The sequence below is a fragment of the Rhinichthys klamathensis genome, unplaced genomic scaffold (genome assembly GCF_029890125.1).
Source record: "Rhinichthys klamathensis goyatoka isolate OS25496 unplaced genomic scaffold, OSU_Roscu_1.1 h1tg000040l_1, whole genome shotgun sequence".
NCBI classification, from domain to species: Eukaryota; Metazoa; Chordata; class Actinopteri; order Cypriniformes; family Leuciscidae; genus Rhinichthys; species Rhinichthys klamathensis.
Window position 1 is genome coordinate 6,447,963 of NW_026606587.1, and position 25,405 is coordinate 6,473,367.

Consider the following 25,405-nt stretch of genomic DNA (forward strand, 5'->3'; position numbering starts at 1 on the left):
TTCACTTGTCCTTGTCCTTCTTTTTTGTCTGCTTGTTTTCTCGAGATACAGTCAAGTAAATTTGATGTAAAATGGTATGACATTGTATTATGTATGGTTGCCATAATGTGGCAAAAAAAGTGACACTTGTGCGTTCTGATGATTTCATTCAAGGTTAATGTAACAGTGAGGACCTTTTTTCTGTGAAAGAAGTAATCCAAACTAAATACAAGTTAAAAACAGGTGACCATTTAATAAAAAAAGAAATAAAAAAAAGAAATTATTTTCTAGAGATAGTCTTAACATATTAAATGCAACTAGTTAAACTTTTATTTGACACATCTTTATATCTTTTATTGTTTTTGAAATAATGTTTGCTGTATGTACTGACAAGCCTTAAAGGATTAGTTCACTTTAAAAAAAAACTTTTGCTGATAATTTACTCACCCCCATGTCATCCAAGATGTCCATGTCTTTCTTTCTTCAGTCGAAAAGAAATTAAGGTTTTTGATGAAAACATTCCAGGATTTTTCTCCATATAATGCACTTTGCTGGGCACCAAACGGTTCAAGGTCCAAAAGACAGTTTCAGTGCAAACTGCAAACTGTTCAAATGGCTTTAAACGACACCAGACGATGAATAAGGGTCTTATCAAGCGAAACGATCGCTCATTTAAAAAAGAAATCACAAAGTTTAAGTTTTATAAGCTCAAACGCTCGCCTTGCTCTGTTCTGTGTGACTCTCCTGTTCGAACTCGTTCATCAAAATGAACGAATCTTTTTCCGAGTCAATTCGTTAATTTCGTTCGTTAAATGAACCAAATGACTCGAAAAAAGATTTGTTCATTTTGATGAACGAGTTCGAACAGGAGAGTCACGAACGTGCATCACAGAACAGAGCAAGGCGAGCATTTGACATTATTAAACTTAAACTTTGTTATTTATTTTTGAAATGACCGATCGTTTTGCTTGATAAGACCATTATTCATCGTCTGGAATCGTTTAAAGCCCTTTGAACAGTTTGCAGTTTGCACTGAAACTGTCTTTTGGACCTTGAACCGTTTGGTGCCCAGCAAAGTGCATTATATGGAGAAAAATCCTGGAATGTTTTCATCAAAAACCTTAATTTCTTTTCGACTGAAGAAAGAAAGACATGGACATCTTGGATGACATGGGGGTGAGTAAATTATCAGCAAAAGTTTTTTTAAAAGTGAACTAATCCTTTAATGTAAACTAAAATATAATCTAATTTCTTATACATCATACTTTTAATTTCTTACATTTTTCTTTAATTACTTCAACTTTAAATTTAATATTGAATAACACATCACAGTTAATTTCATAATCAAGTGGGCTACTTAACATCTGCTTTAGTATGTTAGTAAACATGTCAAAATTATTGTACTTATATGCATGAAAAAAGATTATTAAAACTTAATTTAAAATGTACTTTAAAGAATTATTACAAAGTCCACATTTTAAAAGTGTACATAAGTGTATTGAGAAACATAGTCATGAAAGTTTAGTCTTTTAAATGACTTTTTCTTTCAAAAAAAAAATCTCCTTTTTTTTCTTCAGTAATATTATTTTATCTACAAGTAAAGTTTTTTTAAATAATACATTTTTAAATAACTTATTATTTATTCGTGAAATTTCTTTAAAACCCTTGTGGAATTAGAATTAAGGCAGGAGTCAGGACAGTGGCCCTCCAGGACCGAGTTTGTTGACCCCTGGATTAAGCTTTTCAAATATCAGTGTTGTTTATAAAAGTTTCTGCAGTGGACTTTTTAATTATATCTAATATGGAGATAAATACAATATAAATTGAAAATTAAAATCGATATGTTTTTAGTAATGACTTTAGTAATTTCTGATTTTTGAGAAAGTTTCAGTCACACTGTGACAGTCATGACAGTGGGGGTCAGTGTTCGCCACTGGAAGCAGATAGTAAAACTCAGCTAAGCAGCCACATAAACAATGTTTACAAACTACACTAGCACTAAATAACGATATAAAAATGACCAAAACGTTATGTAGAATTTAATAAGATCTGCTGGGATCCAGCCATGGACGTGTTTAATAAAGTGACGGCTTTTCTGCAGCAGGCTTTGGAAACAGTAAGTAAACATTGACTTTTGAATATTTTCAAACTAGCCTGTTAGCTTAGCCGAGCTAGTATAGAAAACAAATCTCGAGACACATGTTGCGCGATACTGTAAAACTTTATAAAAGTGTTATAAACGTTTCTGTACATAAACGAAATTTGGTAACGTTAGACTGTCAACGTGTTGTCACGCATTTCAGTGTTTTATATGAAGATATGCATTGTCTTCAGTTTAGCTTGTGTGCTACAGAAGTTGAGTACTGTACAGTGTACACTAATCAATAGATTGCGTTGATTTGCTGTATTTTATTATTTATTAAGTCCATGGATATAAGTAGATATTTATGTGAGTTTTTCTTTGATCGCCATACACTTTTGGGTTTGTCTAAAATGTGTTCACGTGGAAGGTGCAGATATGCACCCGCGGGTCTGGACAAGTTTCTGACAGGAGAAAAACGTCCTCAGAACCTTAAAAAAAAAGGTTGACAGCATGCATGCATTGCATATACATAAGTACATCATATTTGAAGACGTAAGCCACATTTAAAATGCATTGGTATCGGCATTATAATAAAATATCAAACCAAGTGGCATAACTTTAACAAATTTGGGGGATTTTGAAATTGTTCAAAAGTGACAGTAAATACATTTATAATGTTACAAAATATTTATATTTCAAATAAATACTGTTCTTTTGAACTTTCTATTTATCAAAGAATCTTAAAACAAAAACTATCACAGTTTCCACAAAATATTGATCATCAATTGATAATAATGCATAAAATATTGAAACATTGATAATAATATAAAATGTTTCTTGAGCAGCAAATGGAATGATTTTGAAGACTGGAGTGCTGGAAATTCAACTTTGCCATCACAGAAATAAATTACATTTTAAAATGTATTAAAATAGATTTTTCTTTTGGAAATATGAAAAAAATAAATAATAATTGTCAAACATTTGAATGGTAGTTGTATGTAAAATAAAATTATGAATTTGTCCTTGTCCTCTGCTTATTACTATTTAAGACGTTTTTATGTTAAGGATTATGCATTTACAGGAAATCAGTGTTAAATGATCATATACAATTAAAGGGTTAGTTCACCCAAAAATGAAAATTATGTCATTAATGACTCACCCTCATGTCGTTCCAAGCCTGTAAGACCTCCGTTCATCTTCGGAACACAGTTTAAGATATTTTAGATTTAGTCCGAGAGCTTTCTGTCCCTCCATTGAAAATGTATGTACGGTATACTGTCCTTGTCCAGAAAGGAAATAAAGACATCATCAAAGTAGTCCATGTGACATCAGTGGGTTAGTTAGAATTTTTTGAAGCATCGAAAAAACATTTTGGTCCAAAAATAACAAAAACTACGACTTTATTCAGCATTGTATTCTCTTCCGGTTCTGTTGTCAATCCGCGTTCACGAGTCCGCAGTGACGCTGCTGACGTAAGACGCTGCTGACGTGTTATCTGGTGTATATCCGCTGTAAACAAAACAATCTTCGCAAACATGTCTAAGGATTTCGACACAGAGGAAGACTTGCATTTTTTTGCCCAGCCATATTTATTTGAACCCGAATACACAGACACACCAGATAACACGTCAGCAGCGTCTTACGTCATCAGCGTCACTGCGGACTCGTGAACGCAGCTTGACAACAGAACCGGAAGACAATACAATGCTGAATAAAGTAGTAGTTTTTGTTATTTTTGGACCAAAATTTATTTTCGATGCTTCAAAACATTCTAACTAACCCACTGATGTCACATGGACTACTTTGATGATGTCTTTATTTCCTTACTGGACAAGGACAGTATACCGTGTATACATTTTCAATGGAGGGACAGAAAACTCTCGGACTAAATCTAAAATATCTTAAACTGTGTTCCGAAGATGAACAGAGGTCTTACGGGCTTGGAACGACATGAGGGTGAGTCATTAATGACATAATTTTCATTTTTGGGTGAACTAACCCTTTAATGACAGTAATGAAAGTGTAATTGCAGTAATAATACTGTTGATCCTGTTCTGATTCTTATAGAGGGAGCCTTCGATAAACCTGCAGGACTCTTTTGTGGATCACTGGAAAGCAATAACCAACTATTACATTGAAACTTCAGGTAAAACTATAAGTGTAAATCAAATTAAGCAGTAGCTTACTCATGTATTTGAGTGTTTATAACAAACAGTGTTTTAAACTAAAAATTATGCCATGCTTCAATCTTAGATCATTGGAGAAAAAGAGAAAAGAAAAATACATTAAGAGGAAAGGTAAAATAGTTAAACGAAAGTTTCAATTGCATGTTTGTCTCTTGTACATAGATGAGTCTCGTCCGGTGAAGCACACAGACATCCCTTGGAGGCTCAGACAGATGCTGGACATCCTGGTGTATGAGGAGAAACAGCAAGGAGAGGAAACGGGTCCCTGCATGGAGTATCTGCTCCAGCACAAAATACTAGAGACACTTTGCACGCTGGGAAAAGCACAGGTATGAGGACACAGACTCAAGACACAGATTAAAAATATTTAAAGCTGCAAAAAACTGAAATATTGCTTCATTTGTACAGTATCCTCCTGGCATGAGTCAACAAGTGATGCTGTTTTTCTCTAAAGTCCTGAGCCAGATCACGAAACCTGTGCTGCATTTAATCAATGTCTATCGGCCCGTACAGGTAAGTAGGTCAGTAGGAACTGTTATTGTATGGAAAAGAACTGCGACAAGTTTTATAAAACATTGTCCTATAAAAAACATTAAACATAAATGTGGGTTTGGGACAACGAGATAAAAAAAAAAAAAATACAAACTGTTTTTAAATGTTTTCAAAAGAAGTTTTGAAATGCTTACCATAAGAAAAAAAACTATTGTGAAAAAAGTATTATTACTATTATTATTCATATCATAAATAATATTATTATTGAAAAAGATCATTCTAATATGCTGATTGGATGATCAAGAAATATTTCTTATTATCAATATTGAAAAAAACTGCTGAATGATATTTCTGCTGTCAAAAGAACAGCATTTATTTGAAGTAGAAATCTGTCGTAACATTATAAATGACTGACTCCAAACTTTTGAACAGTAGCGGAAGTAAATAATGGCAGAATCTTTTAGGTGGAAGATTGCTTTAGCTTTTATATCATTAAGTGGACATTAAAACAATCAAGAAATGAAAAATAATTAGATTTTTTTTTTTTTTTTTACGTTTTAATTTTGTACACATTTAAGCACCATGATTTTTTTCCATTAAAGCCAGTGTGTTGATTTTTAACATTTGGAGAGCAATACATTCACCACATTTAGGAAATTATTATGAGATGAAGCATCCAATATTTCAATGGAAATTAGGTTGCATTACACTCTCTGATGTGGAAAATAATGTCTAATTTATTCCCTCTTGTCACTCTCTGTTATAGAAACTGATCCATCTGTGTGGACTCCCTGATTCACAGACGGAAAAAGAGGAGTCTCAGTTTCTCCTTGCTGTTTGCACTCGAGTCAAAAAAGACCCTTATGTCCTCAACTATATCCTTGAGGTACTTTCTTCATTATGTCTTCTGACACTAGTGTGTTGACTGTGGTTCAGTTTGAATCTGATTTAGATTGTGAATCTTAAAGCAACACCAAGGAACTTTTCCTCAGCGGTCGCCCTACAGGTTGGAAGCGGAATTGTCCATTACCGCTGTCGTAAATAATTTAGCTTACCGCAGCCTACTGTCGCACGCGCACGCTCGCTGTTTATCCAGCACCGGCTTTGGAATCAACAATGGCATACATCCCAACCTGCAAGAAGTCATTTCAGGGAGGTATATATTGGTGACTGGATTGTTGACGTTGGGGGGGGTTGTGGCGGGTTGACTAGCTTTCGTGAGGCACACTCGCAAGGTCTCTCGCTCTCTCCCTCTCTGTGCTCGCTCCCTCTCTGTGCTCGTATGTTATGCGCGCAGTATGTTCTGTCTCGCATGCGCGCTCTAGATTCCGGCAGATTTGAACTAATTTGCGGGCATCAGGGAGACGCTATAGACTTGGGATGTCTGCAATGGCCATAGACAATTTGAGGAAGTGGTGGGGGAAGTGACGTATGCCGTAAAGCAGTCGAGTTTTGTAGTTCTTTTTGTGCTCGGGTTACTACCCGAAACCCGAAGTTACATAGTGCGAGTAAAAGCGATACAGACCACGTCAGGCTATGGCAGACGTGTCATTTAACCTATTGTAAGTCGATGTACCATCACAAGGGTCTTGGAAATATATTATGAAGGTTGAAAAGTTCCATAGTGTTGCTTTAAAAGTGATAACAAACACCCACATTTCTATCACAAAGATTACCAAAGACTCTCAGAAGAAGTCCAGTTCTCCTTCTGATGAGGCTGTGGAGAAGGGCTCCAGTCCTGAGACCGCTCCCTCCCCACCGTCTCCTACCAGTTCTGCCTCCTCCAGCTCACCTCAGGAAGCCACAGGCATTATCCCTGTACTCATTCACCTGGGGAAAACTGAGGTGATTCATCATGAAAACACAAGACGGATTGGATGTGTAACTAAACCGAATGCATGACTGGGGAGAGGTACCCCAAAGGCTGATTCACACCAAGTTTTAAAGTTAATTTAAAAAAGGCACAATGCATTACAATTACATCCTTATGGTGTAGCTGAATACATTTACTGAAAAAGAAATAAATATTTACATTTCTAGGAGAAGTGTTTTTAACACTTAATAATGAAAGTTTTCCATAAAACTACTCTACTGTTAAAAACTAAAAGCTAGGACTAAAAACTAGGTCTTAGCTTTTAGTTTAAAAATAGGATGAAATAATTTCACAATTGTAATATTAATTTGGTAATGAATACATTGTGTTAAATATTATGTGGACCCCCAGCATTGCATTGTGGTCCCTTGGTTTGTTCAAAAACAAAACAAAAAACTTGCTAAACATAAATTACGTGCTAAATTGCTTCTTTTTTTCTTCTTTTTTTTTTTACAGTTTAAAGCACCATTTTTAACATTTGAACTGCATATTTAGTAGAGTCACCAATTTTTGAGATAAAATTAACCATTCAACATATGATGAAAAATTTGTACACTCAGTAGACCCTCAAAAATAATAATATAGACCCACAATAGACAATAACCAGTACAATTGTTTCCAACATATTTGTAAAAATACAGTTTATGGTTCATTGATGTGTTGAGCATTAAAGCCAATGAATTTAACTTTTTTGTGTAAAATCTAATTGGTAAACTTTTGTGCCATTTATTGGATCAGACTTGGTGTGAACGGGCCATAAAGCTCAGTCAACTTTACATTCAGAATCATTGTTTTCAATGAGACTCCCTTTCATTTTTTTTTCATTTCAAATTAGCTTTATTAGCATGCCAAAGCATCAACATATTATATAAATAATAAAACAAACAAACAAACAAAACATATATGTATAGATCATGTCATATGTGGCATAGAAATAAATAGATAAATAAACACAATCTATCCTAATAAATGAATAAATACAGTGGGTCTCAAGAGAATTAGCTGTCTCTGGCGTTGTGAATAGCTAACACATTTTTAGCCGCTAGTGCAGCTGTACTATCATTTTCTCAGAGTAAGAAGGACATTTTTTCAGTGTCACTCAGTTCAAAGAATGATGGAATCAAGGTTTCAAATCTGGGCAGAAAAGTTTCTCTTATATTAGTATATTTGGAACAGAAGAGCAGAAAGTGTTCCTCGTCCTCTATGTGCTGTAGATCACAGTGTCTACAGATCCTCTGCTCTCTCTCTGTCCATGTTTGTCTATGTCTTCCTCTCTCTATCTCTAGATCATGGTCACTTAATCTGTATTTGGAGAGGATTTGTCTTTCTTTTAAATGTTTAATAAATAGATAACTGGCCAATTTAGTGTTTACCTTTCCCTCTCTCTTAGAAAAGTCATGTTGTGCTCAGATCCATGGAGAGTTTGCTGCTGCTGGTCAGTTTACCACAGGAAGACACTGGACATCTTCTGGCTGAGAGAACTCCACTGTGTCACCTCCTCGCTCAGAGACTGACTGAACTTTACTGCCTCATACCCTCATCGCTCGACCCTGCAGACATCCACAGCTACTCCAGTGTACAGTGGAGGTGTGTGTCTGTTATGAAGTGCTAAATTGTTTATATTTCATTTGTAGCCATGTGTCTTATCTTCTTATTCTAAACATTTATTGAGGATCTGAGGATCTGTTGTTGGTTTTGCAGGACTCAGTTCACACAGGACAGTACAGTGGAGAGCCCGTCGTTTCCTGGCAGTGAGAACGTCCACAGGTTCTTCTGCTTTTTGGACTACTGCAATGAGCTCATCAAAGAAGCACCAAGGGTTTGACAAAATCATTAATTTTGTGTTGACCATGTGTGTATTTTATCTGTACAACTGCATTAGCTTGAAATATGACCTGAATAAAATCATTAGCAATGTTTCCATCCACCTACTGTATTTGTATGCGCATTTCGGGATATCGCAAAAAAAATTGTGGATGGAAATGGCAAGATAAAAAATATGTGTGAAAAAAAAATGCTCAAAAAAAAGTATGCACTCAATTAATACATTTTTTACATTTTTATCCGATAAGAAAACGTGCAGAAACTATGATGGAAACACATTTACCAAATAAATTCCTTGATCCGCATCAAAAAATTCATGTGACCGATGAGTTGACATAACGTGACTAACCAGTGGACTGATCTCATTGCACAGCATCTGAAATGTTGTTTTGGTCATTCTGACATGCCTTAGTCAAAGACTGTCATCAAAATGACTCCGAAAGCAAGATAACATGACCGTGTTTATGGCGTTCCGTTTGTGCTCTGAGGCGCAAGTTATTTATTATATACGAAAAAAGTCTAGGGATGGGCATTTTTGTCAATTTTTCATTTCGATTACTGATAGGTCTCAAAAACGAGTACTCGGGGGTGGGGTTTGTCCATCATGGTGATCATGAAAATATTTTAATTAAAAAACTGTTACTAAAATGAATGTTGATAAAATTATGAAATGAACATTTCTATCAAAATATTAAAATATGACTAGCTACATAAAATAACACTGCTATATTATCAATAATGAATCAATGTTTTAGAAAAAGAAACATCTAAAAGGAGTAGCAGCATGAGGTGAAGCTGAAGAGCGAATGAACACCAGTAAATTGAAGCCTGTTCTATATGACACATCCTAAATGAGATTAATCAGCAATCCTAGATACACAACATAAACGTAACATTACAACTAGAGCCCGACCGATATGGATTTTTGGGGGCCGATGCCGATACCGATATTAGGGAGTAAAAAAAGCCTGATACCGATATATCGGCCGATATTATTTATGTGTATATTATAATACAGTAGCAATATTATTTATGTGTATTATAGTACAGTATACCAGTCAAAAGTTTGGACACTTTCCTATTGGTGTGTACAAACTTTTGATGGGTACTTTACACAGTATAAACAGAATAAATATATTTTATAAACACGTTTTGCAATGATCACCCAAATGTGGTGATCAAACACTTGTGTGACACAGATATGTAATGGAGGCAGGGGGAATGATAGAATGAGAATTATACAGTTGAGCTGTAACCAAACTAGTTTGCATTGCATGTTATATTATATTATATTCTAAATACTGTTGCATAATCTTCACTAACGACTTTGTCTTTTAATTTAGTCATAACTTGTATCAATAAATATATAAAAAGTGTCACTGACAAAACGTCTCAGGTTACGAATGTAACCTCTGTTCCCTGAGAACAGGGAACTCAACAATACGTCATCGACGTTATGGGGAACGCCTCAGGCGTGACAGGTGTCTGAAATCACTATCAAATCACGTCAATCACATTGACCGGCGACAGCCCGTGAATCATTAGCGTGAATGATTAACGTGCGACCTGGAAGTATATAAGGGCGCCTTGCAAACATGACAAATCACCTTATCGTCTGAAGGGACTGTACGGCAGGCAAGCCCCGAGGCATGGCAGGGAGACGTATTGTCTCGTTCCCTGTTCTCAGGGAACAGAGGTTATATTCGTAACCTGAGACGTTCCCTTTCGAAGGGAACTCAACAATACGTCATCGACGTTATGGGGAACGAAATACCCACTCCGCCATGCTGCGGGGAGTGCATGCCCTCAGGCAGTGACAACTGTCCGAACCAGCAAATTCAAATGAAATGCTAGAACCACTCACCCTCAGGTCACACTGGGCTGTCAGTGACAGCATTCCCTACGGTCATAGCCCAAGCTATAAGCCTAGCAGGAAAACCTCCATAAACATGGTTAAATGAAAGGGTCCCTTCTAGGGAATGTGGCTAGGGAACCCGAAGGAACCCCAGCCAGTCACTATTCAGGGGAACGTACTCACCCCGAAGTGCCACCAGGACGGCCTGACCTGGCGTCAGAGCATAGACACTTAGTCTGGCCACTTCCTGTCTGTCCGAAGACAGAGTCTCTGGACACTTGCCTTAAGTAAGGCATCCAACCCGAGGGACTGCGAAGCTGGCAGTGAACCACTCGGCCTGGATCTCAGAGACGGGATATCCCGGAGAGTATGACTCTGCAAGTGCTTTCCAACCCTTACCAGCGAGGGGAGTTTCTCTACTCGATCCATGGATCTACCCAGTGCTTGTGATTCAAACACTGAGGAGGCCTGTGAAGGCCTAAGGGCTGATCTAACTGGGAGGCCTCACGAGAGGCCTACGACCGTCTGACCAGACTCAGGAGTCCGCGTGCTCATAGTGACCCTCTGTGAGGGGAGCACATGGTCCACCTGGTACACTTTAGTCGAGCCAGGGCGCAAGCTCGCCTTCAGCAGCTGCCTGATAAGGCCAGCTGAAAATGATAGCAAGAGGCCACTAGCCTCCTGAACCCAGCACCGCTAGGAAACCACTCACAGGGAGGCCTGGAGAGGCCTACAACCTGATAACCACAGTATGTGGGGACCCTCAGGGAGGCCTGGAGAGGCCTACAACCTGATAACCACAGTATGTGGGGACCCTCAGGGAGGCCTGGTGAGGCCTACTACCTGGCCGTACTCACTCAGGGAGGCCTGGGGGAGCCTACTACCTGATAACCACAACCTGTGGAAACTCATCGTCAGAGAGGCCTGGTGAGGCCTACTACCTGACCGTTCTCATTCAAGGAGGCCTGGAGGAGCCTACTACCTGATAATCACAGCATGTGGGAACTCACCTTCAGGGAGGCCTGGTGAGGCCTACTACCTGACAGCCAAAAAATATTTGGGAGCTCACAATCAGGGAGGCCCAGAAAGACCTACTACCTGATAGCAACAGTATGTGGTCACCTGCAGGGAGGCCTAGAGAGGCCTACTACCCGCTAACTATAGTACGTGGGGAACTCACCCTCAGGGAGGCCTGGTGAGGCCTACTACCTGACAGCCATAATATCTGGGAGCATTTTCTGCTACCCGATAGAAAGTCAGGCTAGCTGTTCAGTTGTCTGTCCTTGGGCTTGTCTCCAGGGAGGCCTGGTGAGGCCTACTACCTGATAGCCAATGTAGGTGGGGATTCGCCTTCAGGGAGGCCAGTTGACGCCTACTACCTGATAACCATCTTAAATGGGAAATCACCTTCAGGGAGGCCTGAGTGGCCTACTACCTGATATTTTCAAATTTATTTATTAGGATAAACCCCTTGAGATGCATCATCTCGTTTTCGAGGGGGTCCTGATAGCAACTGGTAGCTGAGTTCGGGTGACAGTTCCAAGGCGGCCTGTTAAGGCCAACCAGCTGGGGACTCGCCTATCAGGGAGGCCCGGTTGGGCCTACCAGCTAATAGCAAGTCAATTCCTACAAAGGAACACTGTTGGGAACCATACTACACCAACGTAACTATTGGGCCCACCCACAGGAGGCCTAGTACGGCTAGCTACCTGCAGCAGCTATAAAGTATGTCCCACAACGTTGGGACTCACCTCCGAGGAGGCCTGTTTAAGGCCTACTACCCACCGGTGAGTCAACTGCCCGAACCACCAAGGCCAACCATTTCTCTCGAGAAGTGGCCTACAGCGCCCTATTGGGGGCTGCCCGTACAAGGAGGCCTGCTGAGGCCTACTACCTGATGGCGCAGCCTTCGTTGGCAGATAAGCTGTTTACACAGCGCCTACAGCATCCTGGTGCCTAATCACCTTTGCCCATGGCAGTGTACTCAGCAAGAGAGCTTAGCACCCTAAAAAACAAGGGAAGTACAACATACGCCACTCTGCCTCAACGGAGGCCCCAGTTAGTCAGGGGCCTACCATCTATGCATGGGCGTCAGCTCAGGGCAATGCTCTGGCTACAGGGGAGCGTACTTCGACCAAAGAAGAAGTGAAGGCTTAGACCCGAGCCATAGTGGTGCGAGGTAGGATAAACAGAACTGGGAGTGAAGTACTCAGACCTACCCTGAATCACAGGGGAATACTCACACCTCACCCTGAGGTTACCAGGGGGCGGGCCTGCCAGCGGCTCTAAGGGCGACAGAAATGTATCTGTGCCCAACCTAGGGGAGTGGGGCTTGAATGAAAGCCACCCACCTACAACCCGGCGCTCGAGCAGTAGCTCAGCGAAGTCAGTGAAGCCTATACTGCCGGCCTAAATCCGTAGGCCAGTTCTGCACGGCAGGGTCGGGCAGGACACTCAGTCTTCTTCGTGAAGCGAAAGACGGCCTAACCCTGCTCAAAAGGACTTATATACCACGGAGGCCTAACTGAGGCCTACTGTATCCTTATTAACCATCCTGTGCACCACGCTGCATTACTCTAGTCACCCCGGAATGCAGAGAAGGGGGCGGGCCTTGGCCTAACGACTCCCATGGGAGGAGGCTGATTATACAGGGATGCCAAAAACCTACATTCACAAAGTGAAGGGTCAGAGGAAGAAATGCTAATTTTAGCAGAACGCCTCTAATATCCCTGGCACAGCCTAAGCCAGCTACAGAGGTGGCCCTGGTGAGGGCCAACCTGTAAGCATAGATCTATCTGAGGGCTCAGAGGAGCCACAGCCTAATAAGGAATAAAATCTGTATTATTCGATACAAAAGGCTGCAGAATCGCTCAGCCTAATGAAACCCAAACAGAGCTCAAAGGGCGAAAATACTCAGGAAAGTCAAACGGTCCCGTGGGCCGGACTTAAGATCTATCTGAAGCTCTAGCATTAGTCAACACTCTAAATACATTTTTTTAAGAGAGAGACCAACTACTCTACCCTGAGGTGGCTAACAGCCCGAAGTCTAACATAGTTATCGTTCTGGCCACCTACCGGGGAACTTCAGGGCCCTGATAATCCAATAAAGTTCTCTTACCTTATTACCTTGACATGGCCCCATAACTCTATACAGGGAACGAGGTCTGTAAAGAGAAATATGTTATTTTTTAATCACAAAAAATACTCTTTGAGAAGACCAGCAGCTCACCTGCGGCGTGCAAGGCGAAGATTCACCAGACAGTTCTTTATGAACCTGGGAACCGCCACTTTACATGCCTGAAAGGAGCGTTTCCACCAACCAGGCCCAGGTGGGCCATAGGCCCATCCCCAGGCCTGATGTAATGAACGCCTGGGGGTCAGAAGAGAGAGGGCAGATTTCGTGACCCTCCGGGGAGGTTATCCACTACCGACGCTGTGAGCGTTTGTTCTGGATAAGCTCCCTCAAATCTCTTCTGTAGCGGGAGTCACGCCTCCTCTGCGACCTGCTCCTCGAGGGAGGGGGCGCACGAGAGGCGACACTGGCTCGCTGGCCCTGCCTACGGTCCTCAGACCGTGAAGGGCCAGGCTCTCCCGCCTGCCTGGGTGCGGACGCGGACCTCAGCAGTATACATGTCCTAAATGCTGCTGAGCGCGCCTTCGCCTCCCTGAACTTCCCCACCACCTCTTCTACAGAGGTGCCAAAGAGTTCGGAAGGCGAAACTGGCGAATCGAGGAGAAAGGTCTTTTCTTTCTCCCCGATGTCAGCTAGGTTTAACCACAGATACCTCTCCGTGGCCACCATCACCGCCATCGACCGACCGATCGCGGCAGCGGTTTGCTTGGTAGCCCGGAGAGCCAGATCTGTGGTGCGGCGCAGCTCAGCCACCGCCTCAGGGGACATCCCTGCCCCCTGGTCGAGATCCCCCAGCAGATCGGCCTGGTGTACCTGCAACACCACCATTATGTGCAGGTTAGCACCGGCCTGACTCGCTGACGTGTATGCTCTGCCATTCAACTGGCAGGGTTTGAGCTCTCAGTGTCGATTGTTTTCCCATCGACGCATACCCACGCTCTCCTATCCTCTCAACATCAGCGAGACTAGCCTGCTGATGTTGGTGGATACAGGCAGAGTATGGGTTCTTCCATGTCCTCTCGATCTCAGTATGAGATCGGGAAGAAATGAAAGGCTCACCTGAGCTGGTGGTTCTATGACCGGGGAAAAACCGCTCTCATCGCGAGCGATTTCTCCCCCAACGAGCAGCCACGGCAGCTGCAGCCTGTCCGCGGCGCGTTCTATAATACCAACCAGCTCAGCATACACGGGGCAGGGTGGCTGAGAAGATACAGGAAAATATCTTATTATTACCACCCTCATCAGCCATCTCCTGTTTGTCCAGGAGAGCGCTTGCTGCCGGACTAAGTTTTCCCTTTTTTTTTTTTTTTTTTGGAAAACTTCATCCAATTGCAGCTTCTCGTCAGCCGCCGCATCGTCTGAGAGGATTACACCCCTCTCAAGGCGATCGGCGAGCTTCATCTGTGACATCCAGACGCTGAACCCTCTTCTCTCGAGAAGAGGGACAGGCGCGATCACAATTTGTACAGGCAGTTCCCTCGAGAACTGCCTGTGCGCGTCTTCCTTCCCAGACAGAAAAATGCACAGTTCGCGTGTGTCACCTGGCTTCAGATATCTTGAGCACGGGTCTGCACACTTCTGAAAGCATTTCATAATTACCTGATTTTCAAAGCAGTTACAGACAAAACAGTCCCTGAAGACGAAAAGATGATTTGTCATGTTTGCAAGGCGCCCTTATATACTTCCAGGTCACACGTTAATCATTCACGCTAATGATTCACGGGCTGTCGCCGGTCAATGTGATTGACGTGATTTGATAGTGATTTCAGACACCTGTCACGCCTGAGGCGTTCCCCATAACGTCGATGACGTATTGTTGAGTTCCCTTCGAAAGGGAACCTTATTATCTTCTATTTTTAGTCTTAATTCCTCTAATCTCTACCAGTGGAGGAAGAACTCAGATCTTTTTACTAAAGTAAAATGAATAATATCATAATGAAAACGTTTTTAATTACATATGTACAGTACTTTTATACTATTTTAAATAATTAGTAAGCAAAATGTACTAAATGTGAAACTAGGCTACTCTTAATGCAAAATGGCCCTATATAAAGTGTTATAATTATATAAATTATTGGAATATTGCTTGATGTTGTAACGTAGCGTTATAGGCAGAATGAGCTTTAACACTGTGTCTACACCGGACGCGGCCGTTATTGATCGCGTCGCAACAGCTGTTTACCCTAGACAAAGCAGAATCAGTTTACTGTCGGAGATTTGCTCGCGCCACGCATTTTAATCAATGTTTCATCAACCAATTGCCTGGATTTAATAAATAAGAAGTAAATATAGCAGACAATATAATCAGGACTTCTCAGCTGCGCGCTTGCAATAGTCACAAGCTCACACAATACGTGACAGAGGCTGGTAGCAGAGAAATCAATTCTGTGAATTACGCTGCGCAAATCACAAGTAGGCTACTACCCACCGGATGAAGAAGGGTTGGCTCTCAGTCTCCACAGGCTACATAAAATATTCATTTTATTTTATTTTATTTTTCGTGTTCGCATTTATGAGGAAAAAACAATGTTACAGACGCGACAGTTCAGCACTACGGACGTGAGCGCTCTGAAAGCGGCACTAAAATATGCTTTGAAACTTTCACATAGACATCAAACAGAAAGCACAAAACCTTTCGTTTCAAAGTGAATTTCGTTTTGTATTAATTGTATCTTAATTTTAATCAATGTTTCATCGACCAATTGCCTGGATTTAAGAAGTAAATATAGCAGACGATAGATAATCTCGACACGGAGGCGCCTGCGGGTGAACTGGAGCTCGTCTCATGAACCGAAACTCAGCGTATAGACCTGAGAATTGAAATATATCTATATTGAAATGTCTACTTTTAAACAGAACAATTCAAAACGAAAGACAGACAGACTTATGTAATCGAATGAAATATGCATTTCTCTCTTTCGCGCGTTCACTGAAGATCGCGAGTCAGCATCGTCAACTTCATCTTTGGCTGACACTGACTGAAAACACTTGTTTATTAATAAACAATTAAAATGTCTCCTTGCTATATTTGTTGTATTCATAATCATTACTTTTGCCAGTTCTTTGTGACAGCTTTTAGGTGCTTTATTGGCAGCGCCACCCTTACATGAATCACCGCACCCGCATTTTTAAAAATATTCATTTATCGGCCATTATAAATGCCGATACCGATAGTTTGGAAAATGCCTAATATCGGCCGATAATATCGGCCCGCCGATATATCGGTCGGGCTCTAATTACAACTTGTATCTGCACAAAAGGACGCAAATGCATGTGAACTTGGACTAAGTTACGTGCTAGCCAGAAAGTGTTAATCCCATTGTCGATGCGCTCTTCCTGTAACAACGCGCTGAAACACGGGCAATGAAGCACATAGAATTCTATATTGTTCTCATTATAATGTTATGTATATGACAGATTGGCGCTGTTTAATAGTGTATTTTTTATGGTATAGAAATGGTCTCATGTTGATTATAAACGTATTGCACATAATTATAGATGTTTTTTTCCTTTAGGTACTTGGTGTTGAACTAGCGAGAGCAATTCACCTTCAGTGGCTTAAAGGAGTCATCCAGCCTCATCTGCTTCAGATGTGAGTAGAAAACACAAACTTCCTCAAAGGTTGCTGTCTGCTGTCATGAGAATTGTGAGTTCGCAGTATGACAGGAAGAGTGGTGCTGATTTTTTAAACTCTGGCTGTCCAGGTCAGAGGTTGGGATCCTGGTACACACCGCTCTGCTGTCCTGTTCTGTACATCACATACGTTCCCCTGCACTCCTGGAGGAATTGGTTCAGTTTCTGTTGGGCAATGACACACATTGTGAAAAGCAGCAGGACACACATACACACATTCTACGTTACCGCCTTATTGAACACTGCAACCACATCTCAGACGAGGTAACTAGATTAAAGGATTCATACATTTTCACTCTTGAGAGCATCACTTTGTTACAACACGTCTTTTTCCCTGTTAGATCAGTATTACAACATTGCGTCTCTTCGAGGAGCTTTTACAGAAGCCCAGCAGGAGCATCTTGACCAATCTGGTGCTGCGTAATCTTGAGAAGCGCAGCTACAGGCTGTCCGGATCAGGGGCCGCGGACGAGAGACATGCAGTCGAGAGTGATGTTCTGGAAGAGTCCGAGTGAGCAGAGACTGAACACAGATTCTCTTACTTCTCATAGTGGCTCATCATTCATTACTCACTCTCTTTCTCTATCAGGGAGCTGGAAGAGGATCCATTTTTCACAGACATGTATGAAGACAGTGGGTTCAGTGGCCAGGAGCCTCTTCTGTCTCTACCCAGTGCTAGAGAAAGACGTAAACCCAGTGCGCACACACAAGTTGCTGACCTCGTCAACAGGTATCATTAGAAGACAATGAAGTTTTTGCTTTGTAATATAAAAACAGAGCATGTGAGTGGAGCGGTAATGTTTCCTCCTTTCTGAAGATTCTGCTCCGCTCGCTCAACTCAGAATGCCCTTTGTGATATGCTGTTTTGAGAATCTGTGAAATAAGCAATGGATCTAATGTTATGGAGTTCAAATATTGTTTTAAAGGGGATAGTTCACCCAAAAATGAAAATTTTGTCATCATTTACCCTCAAGTTGTTCGAAACCTGTAATCATGTCTTTGTTCTGCTGAACACAGAGGAAGATATTTTGAAGGAAACAGTTGTGGGGCACCATTGACTTCCATAGTATGGAAAAAAAAATACTACGGAAGTCAATGGGGCCATCAACTGTTTGGTTGCAAACATTCTTCAAAATATCTTCCTTCGAGTTCAGCAGATCAAAGAAATGTATATAGGTTTGCTGCTGAGAGCGCCGTTTAGATGAATATGTAAATATGTGCTGCGCACTTCCCTCTCAATAACAAAATAAACATACAAGAAAAATAAACAGCAGTAAAGAAAGCATCTGATCATAGCCATGTGGATATGTTTGCAATTTGGCACTATCAAGTCATGTCACGTTTAATTATACCACTTTATAATATTGCTTTAAAGCCACAAATAGGCGTATTATAACTGTTGCCTACTGTAAGTGAGAGGCATTAAAGAAATTCATTACAAAGAGAAAGACATGTAGTACAGAGAAAATTCATGTCGCAGCGGGATTTGAGCAAACGTCGTTTCACCAGTGAGCAATCGCTTGGGCCGTGAGCGGATCGCACTGGCATAGAGCGGAATTATGAACCGCTCTGTTTCGCTCACGTGCTCTGTATAAAAACTGAATTTTTGAAGGACAAAAGCTATAGAAGCATCATAACCATACTGCCCTACAGTACTGTGAAAAAAAGAGTTTGTCCCCAGTCTGATTTTCTGTATTGTAACATATTTTTACAAAGTTAAGCAGATCTTCAAACAAAACCTATGAAGGCTCAAAAAAACGCATTTTATTCATATTTTTAGTTCAATTGTAAATAACAATCATAAATGCATTAGTAAAATGACAATATAAAATCACTTGGAAACATGATTTCATTATATCATGCTTAATATTTTTCTCACACAGCTAGATCTGTATACATCAAAATATCGAGCTGTCTATTTAGGAAGGGCGAAGGGGATCATCATTTTGGGTTACTTGAGATCAAATAGTTTGAAAACCCTTTAGTGTGTAGTATATATACACACAAGCACACTACTGTTCAAAAGTTTGGGGTCAGTAAGATTTTCTTTTTATAAAGATTTTATTAGGCAATGACACGTTTATAATGTTACAAAAGATTTTAAAATATTTCAAATAAATTCTGTTCTTCCTATTAAAATATAAAATATACTTAAAATATATATTAAATCCACCTAAAATATATTAAAATAGAAAATGGTAATTTTAAATTAATAATATTTTACTGTATTACTGTATTATTTGTATATTTACTGTATTTTTGATGTAAAAACAAAGTATTAAAAGATTTTAATAAAATTAAAAAAAGATTGTTTTTTAGACAGTGCCAATAATCTCAGAGTGGTCAAATATCATACAGTTAAATGGACTGGTTGATATATTGGATGTCTAACATGTGATTGATTGTTTGAATTTCTAACTTGTTTTTAATTTTCTTAGCTTCTTGTGTTTAGTGCCCCAAGAGGCAAAAACATCCCATCTTGTTCAGGGAGCAGGATATGACACATACGTTCATGATGCGCACAAACTGGTGAGTTGGCACACTGAAAACAAAATAAAAGTTCAACCAAATTGTTTGTGTTACAAGTTACTCAGTCAAGTTGAATGTAGCGTTACTATCAACTGTGTTTTTTGCTTTTTTAAGTTTGGTTTTCAAATATTCTTACACTAAAACTGCCCTTCTCTCTTTCTCTCTCTCTCTCTCTCTCTCTCTCTCTCTCTCTCTCTCTCTCTCTCTCTCTCTCTCTCTCTCTCTCTCTCTCTCTCTCTCTCTCTAGTTAAACGAATGTACTGCTCTTTCACGTGACTGGAACTGGCCAGATTCTGCAAAACCCACTGAAAACAACCCAGCTACAGAATTCTATGAAGGGCATTTCCTACAAACCCTCTTCGACAGGATTGCACGCATACTAGAGCAGGTAGAGTATTCTCAGCAAGATCCCTCACTCTCAACTTGAATATTCACTGTGTTCCACATTATTATGCAAGTGACATATCAGTAGGATTTCAGTACAATAAACATTCAGATTTTAGTTTTTCAAAGAAAGTGTTTGTTTGTTTTATTTCTTTTTAGATAACTGGTATCAATCTCAGACAGGTTTGTTAAATAGTTTGCTACTTGGGTAAATGGAAACCTTCACATTATTAAGCAAGTCACAGATCTCATGCATTATGGGGAGGAAGAAAGATCTTTCTGAAGATGAAAAGCATGAAATGGTGCAATGTTATGCAAAAGGCATGAAAACAACTAATATTGTGTGAAAACTAAATGGAGATTATCATAAGATTTGTGAGTGATTTACAGCACAAGACAACTCGATCAGATGTAAGGAACTTAGCTATAGGAAATATTAATAATCAATAATAACTTTGATTTATGAGTTATGATTAATTATGAATATTTGGGTCAGTTAATTGGATTAACTTGACATGGCTAAATTAATATTACAATCAATTAATCAGTTCGTCCAACGAACTCTTTTGATTATTAATTTATTCTAAGAAAAGTGTCTTCCATGGCCACAGAAGAATAATTATTTCTTTAGCTTTGGTTAGAGATGTTTGAAATGCAACTTTACGCATAACTGCCAGCCTGCATGGAGAGGTTTTTGAGACTCCAGAGACACCAGCAGCTTCAAATATCTGTTTGCTGCTCAACAGTTTTTTTTTTTATAGCTGTCCTTTTAATACATTAAAAAATGTTTTGATAGAAACTCTCCTTAATAAGCCTTTATCTGATCGAGTTCTCTTGTGCTGTAAATTACTCACAAATCTTATGATAGTTTGATAATCTCCATTTAGTTTTCACACACTATTAGTTGGTTTCATGCCTTTTGCATAATATTGCACCATTTCATGCTTTTCATCTTCAGAAAGATCTTTCGTCCTCCCCATAATGCATGAGAACTGTGACTTGCTTAATAATGTGAAACAACCTCTTCAAAGTCCCCTTGAACCGGAAGTTGCAAACGACTTTTCTCCAGTGTTGTGACGTATTTCCGAGAGAAACGGAATACTAAATGAGGCAAAATAGTGGGCGTGGCTTTTTTCCCCAACTAGCACCTGATTGGATCTAGAAAAGTAGGTGTTGTCATTCAGCCTGTCTACTGTCAGTTGAAGGGGCGTGGTTACGGATGTTAAGTAGACACCCAAACCGTCAAACCTACGTCATCAGGGAAGGTCCTCCAATGCAGAGGGGAGGGGAAATTTCAGATTTTGATTAAAGATTACGAAGCCAAAAAATTTTTTTGTGTGGATTGACTTGCATGGATGAACTGTTCACCACAAAACGATCAATTTAGGCAAACAAAGTAAGTATGGTCAATTTTGAATTCATGGGGACTTTAAGTAGGGTTTCCATTTACCCAAGTAGACCTGGCAAACTATTTAAAGTTCCTCTGTAGTCAATAATTTTATCCCTTAAAACTCATCTTTGATCACCAAAATGAAATATTTAAACGTTTCTTTCCTTGAATAGTTTTTTTGTCATGCCTTAAAATAGCTTGAATGTAACTACACCCTTGCCTCATTTAGTATACGCGGTTCTATGAATATGCAAATTACCCCCACCTCCACTCACTCACGCCAGGTCAGAGATATTAGTTGATTAGTTGATGATCACACGTTGACGTGATTGGTTACATGGTTTGTGACGTCAGAAACACCAGCGATTTCAAACCCTGTTTTTGAGATTGTCTTTGGTTCACTGCAGTTTTAAGGAGAAAATACTGTTGGTGTTGACTTTGTAAGACATGGTTTGTCTTAAAGCATATTAAAAACACCACATAGACAGACATATAAACAACATTAAAAGCTTGATTTTCACCACAGGGGGACTTTAACAAACCTGTCTGAGATTGATACCAGTTATCTAAAAAGATATGGAGAAATAAAACAAACTTTCTTTGAAAAACTAAAATCTGAATGTTTATTGTACTGAAATCGTACTGATATGTCACTTGCATAATAATCCACAGTGTACAGTTGATATAAAAAGTCTACACACCCCTCTTAAAACAGCTGTTTTTTTGTGATATAAACAAAGAAAAATCATAGCAGAACTTTTGCACGTTTAATGTAAAAATTATAACCATATGCAAGCCACTGAAAACCAAAGTGACACATTTCAGTGAAAAAAAACAAACAAACTTGGAATAACTAACTGCATAAATATGCACTCCCCTGAAACTAAAACTTAGTTGAAGCACCCTTTGATTTTATTACAGCTGTCAGTCTGTTTGAATAGGTGTCTATCAGCTTGACACATCTTTACATGGTAATATTTTCCCAATTTTCCCACTCTCTTTTTTGGATAAACGGTCTGTTAAATTTCTGAAAAACGATCTGTGCTTATGTTTTTGCGAAATTTAGCAGGGCTTGGATGGTTTTTTTTGGTCAGAAAAGGCTTGTGTCTTTGTCAGCCTGCCCCATTGCCCAGACTAGGGCTGTGCGGTCTGACGATATATATTGTCTCATTGATATAAAGTATCAATTGTTAGAGATTTTGCTGTATTGTTTATATTGTGATATATAAATACACCCTCGTAGTAGATAAAAAGCGGGGCGTGCATGATGTTAAAGAGTTAATAAGCGCAATAAGCTGTGAACAATAGAACTCAATGCGTAATCGTGCTGACTGACACAGACAGCTGGTGATCCTGAATTCAGTTCTCTTTCGAGGCTTATTGCGCTGAAATAATTAAATACACAAACAATTATGTCAAAATGCCCATTGTGTGGAGTATCCACATAAACACAGTCGTTTGTCTTAAGTGAATGTAAACAGTTGGCCGAAAACCATGTTTGTCAGTGTATTCGGCCCATGCATTCGATCTTCAAGTGACAGCAGCCTAATATACTGTACCTGTTGCTGTCTGCGTTATTAATGTTAATCAAATAACAAAAGACAAATAGAAAATCACTCGCTGATCTTGAATAACTTTTGTATCTTAAATAAGAATGAATAATAAGAATAACATTTTCTGTAATTCTTCATTTGATTCCCTCTGCCAGCCATATGAGCTAAACCTGCAGGTGACATCAGTTCTTTCCAGATTAGCTGTGTTTCCTCACCCTCATCTGCATGAGTACCTGCTGGACCCGTACATCAGCCTGAGCCCTGGAGCACGATCCCTCTTCTCCACTCTAGTCAGGGTGAGAACCATGTTAAAAGCTGACAGTATGTAATGTTGTTGTGAATGAAAGTTTGATGCCTGATGTATCAGCTACAGACTTTCAGAACAGCAGCCCTGTCTGCCTCATTTATCTGTAAAACATGAGCTTTGTGTTTTCCTGTAGGTGATAGGGGAGTTAATGCAGAGGATCCAACACATCCACAATGTGACAGACAGACTGATGATGATCAGGAGACAGCTGATGGGACTGGAGGAGGAGACTGTGTAAGATAGTCACTGCATCTGTTAAAAGGACAGTTCCATCAAAAATGTATGTTTCGTCATCATTGACTCACCATAATGCCCCACAAAACCTGAATGCTGATATGTTTAAGACTGGAATTCTCTGCAAGTCGCTACATAACTTTTCAAAATCTGAACAAATTTTAAACGCTATACTTACATACTTTGTAAATGGTTACAAAAAGAAAAAACTGGTCATTATACATTAAATGACTGAGGATCACACACTACCAGAAGTTATTGTGAACACAACTCACCCACACAGAAACATGCGCAAATGAAAAAGATATGCGTTTTAAAAATCAGCTCAAAATATTAAACATGTTTGATATCCTACGAATGGTTGGAATCAGTCTGAAGCTAAAAAAATTACTTTGTGCTTGTCATACAGTACAGGATTTTCTGTGATATCCGTCAACTCAAATCTGCAGACTGATTTCGGCAACTAGCATGGGCAACTTACAGACTCTATCGGGGTAGACATCTAGGCAAAAGTTGTGTAGTGTATTCCAGCCTTAAATGGAAAGACAAAAGGGGTCAGTGGTGACAATTTTTGGGTGAACTGCCCCTTTAAGAAGCATTCATAATGTGTAAATGTTAGGCTGACAAAATGTTTTTATTGTTTTGTTATTGTTGTTCTTTTTAATGATAAAATATCTTTATGTATCGGTCTGTTCTCTCTGTCAGGGTGGATCACATGACTCTGTTGAGAGGTGTGATAGTTCTGGAGGAGTTCTGCAAGGAACTGGCTGCCGTAGCGTTTGTCAAACTACCCATAGAAGAGCAATGAATCCATGATACTTAAACCAAAGACAATACAAAGGATCATGACCCAACAACATCTGTTGGATGGCTCCGTCATTCGGAGAAAATGGATTTGCACAGAACAAAGTTAAGGGGCGATATTTGTAGATTTGCAAGTCACTTTTAATGATTGTTTTCAGGGAGCAGTCAACCTGTCTGATGGCAGTTTAACTTTTGCCCAAGAAATAAAGAATAAAAAAATTCAGACATGTGCTACTGGATTTCACAAACACTGTCTGAGGTACAAAGCTGCTTATTCTCCACAGCTGCACGTCTTGCTGAACGATGATGACAATTCACTTTAAGTGGAAGCAATAGAAAAAAAAAACTTTGTCTCGCACAATATTTAAGTTTTACTATAAACACTGTATTATATAGTTTTAGGTCCAGACATTCACTCCTCTTTGAATTTGAGTGTTTCTGGTTGGATTTCTTGTCAGTCAGTCATCTCTCCTTACTCTCGTCATGTAATAAGTGAAATCTGACTTCTGCTGCAGTGTGCTGTGATTCTGCAGCTTTCCGTTTATAATTGTAGCATTCGTTGTCCAATTGAACTACATGGTTTTTATCTCTATAAAAAAGCAAGATGACAGTGGGGGCAGTGCCGCTGTGGACAAGTAATGTAATCGGTGTATGGTCAACCACTGTGTAACACTGGTAACACCGACTTCCACAGCAAGCCAGTTGTTTAATAGAGGTGTAGAGACCTGGTTTACGCTCAGTTCCCTCTGTCAATGTTTTTTCTTTCAAATATGCAATTCAAAACCTTATCTCAGATCAGAATTCTTACACTATGGATTTTTAGCTATTGCACATCCCCTCTAATTTTCTTTTCTCTTGAAATATTAACTAGACTTTAAGTGTATCATTATGGTGTGTAAAATAATTTTATTTATCTCTACTTCTCTTAAACGTGAATAATCAATGCTGTTTTATTTCTGAATGTTATATGGCTGAATCTAAGGGTGGGAGAGGTACAAAGATTTGTGTGTTTGTGATTTGTCATTGGCTGGTACTCTCAATAGATCTTTATCTTCTATCGAGGTCTTTTGTGACGACTGTACTCAATCCTGGCTTATTTATGTTGTCACAGCAATAAACTCCTTGAATATTCATGCAGATTTCATT

At 39.7% G+C, this 25,405-nt stretch overlaps 1 protein-coding gene across 1 annotated transcript; it reads left to right on the forward strand.

Moving 5' to 3' along the window:
- The first annotated feature begins 1,940 nt into the window (after positions 1 to 1,940).
- fhip2b (FHF complex subunit HOOK interacting protein 2B) lies at positions 1,941 to 24,442 on the forward strand. Its single transcript, XM_056246719.1, has 17 exons — positions 1,941 to 2,095; positions 4,130 to 4,208; positions 4,411 to 4,577; positions 4,657 to 4,761; positions 5,507 to 5,626; positions 6,412 to 6,585; positions 8,004 to 8,200; positions 8,315 to 8,432; positions 16,941 to 17,017; positions 17,130 to 17,322; positions 17,400 to 17,569; positions 17,648 to 17,788; positions 19,497 to 19,587; positions 19,835 to 19,975; positions 23,070 to 23,210; positions 23,355 to 23,455; positions 24,161 to 24,442. Exons 1-17 carry the CDS (start codon positions 2,045 to 2,047, stop codon positions 24,261 to 24,263), a joined length of 2,169 nt encoding a protein of 722 aa, XP_056102694.1. The 5' UTR covers positions 1,941 to 2,044; the 3' UTR covers positions 24,264 to 24,442.
- The last annotated feature ends 963 nt before the right edge of the window (positions 24,443 to 25,405 follow it).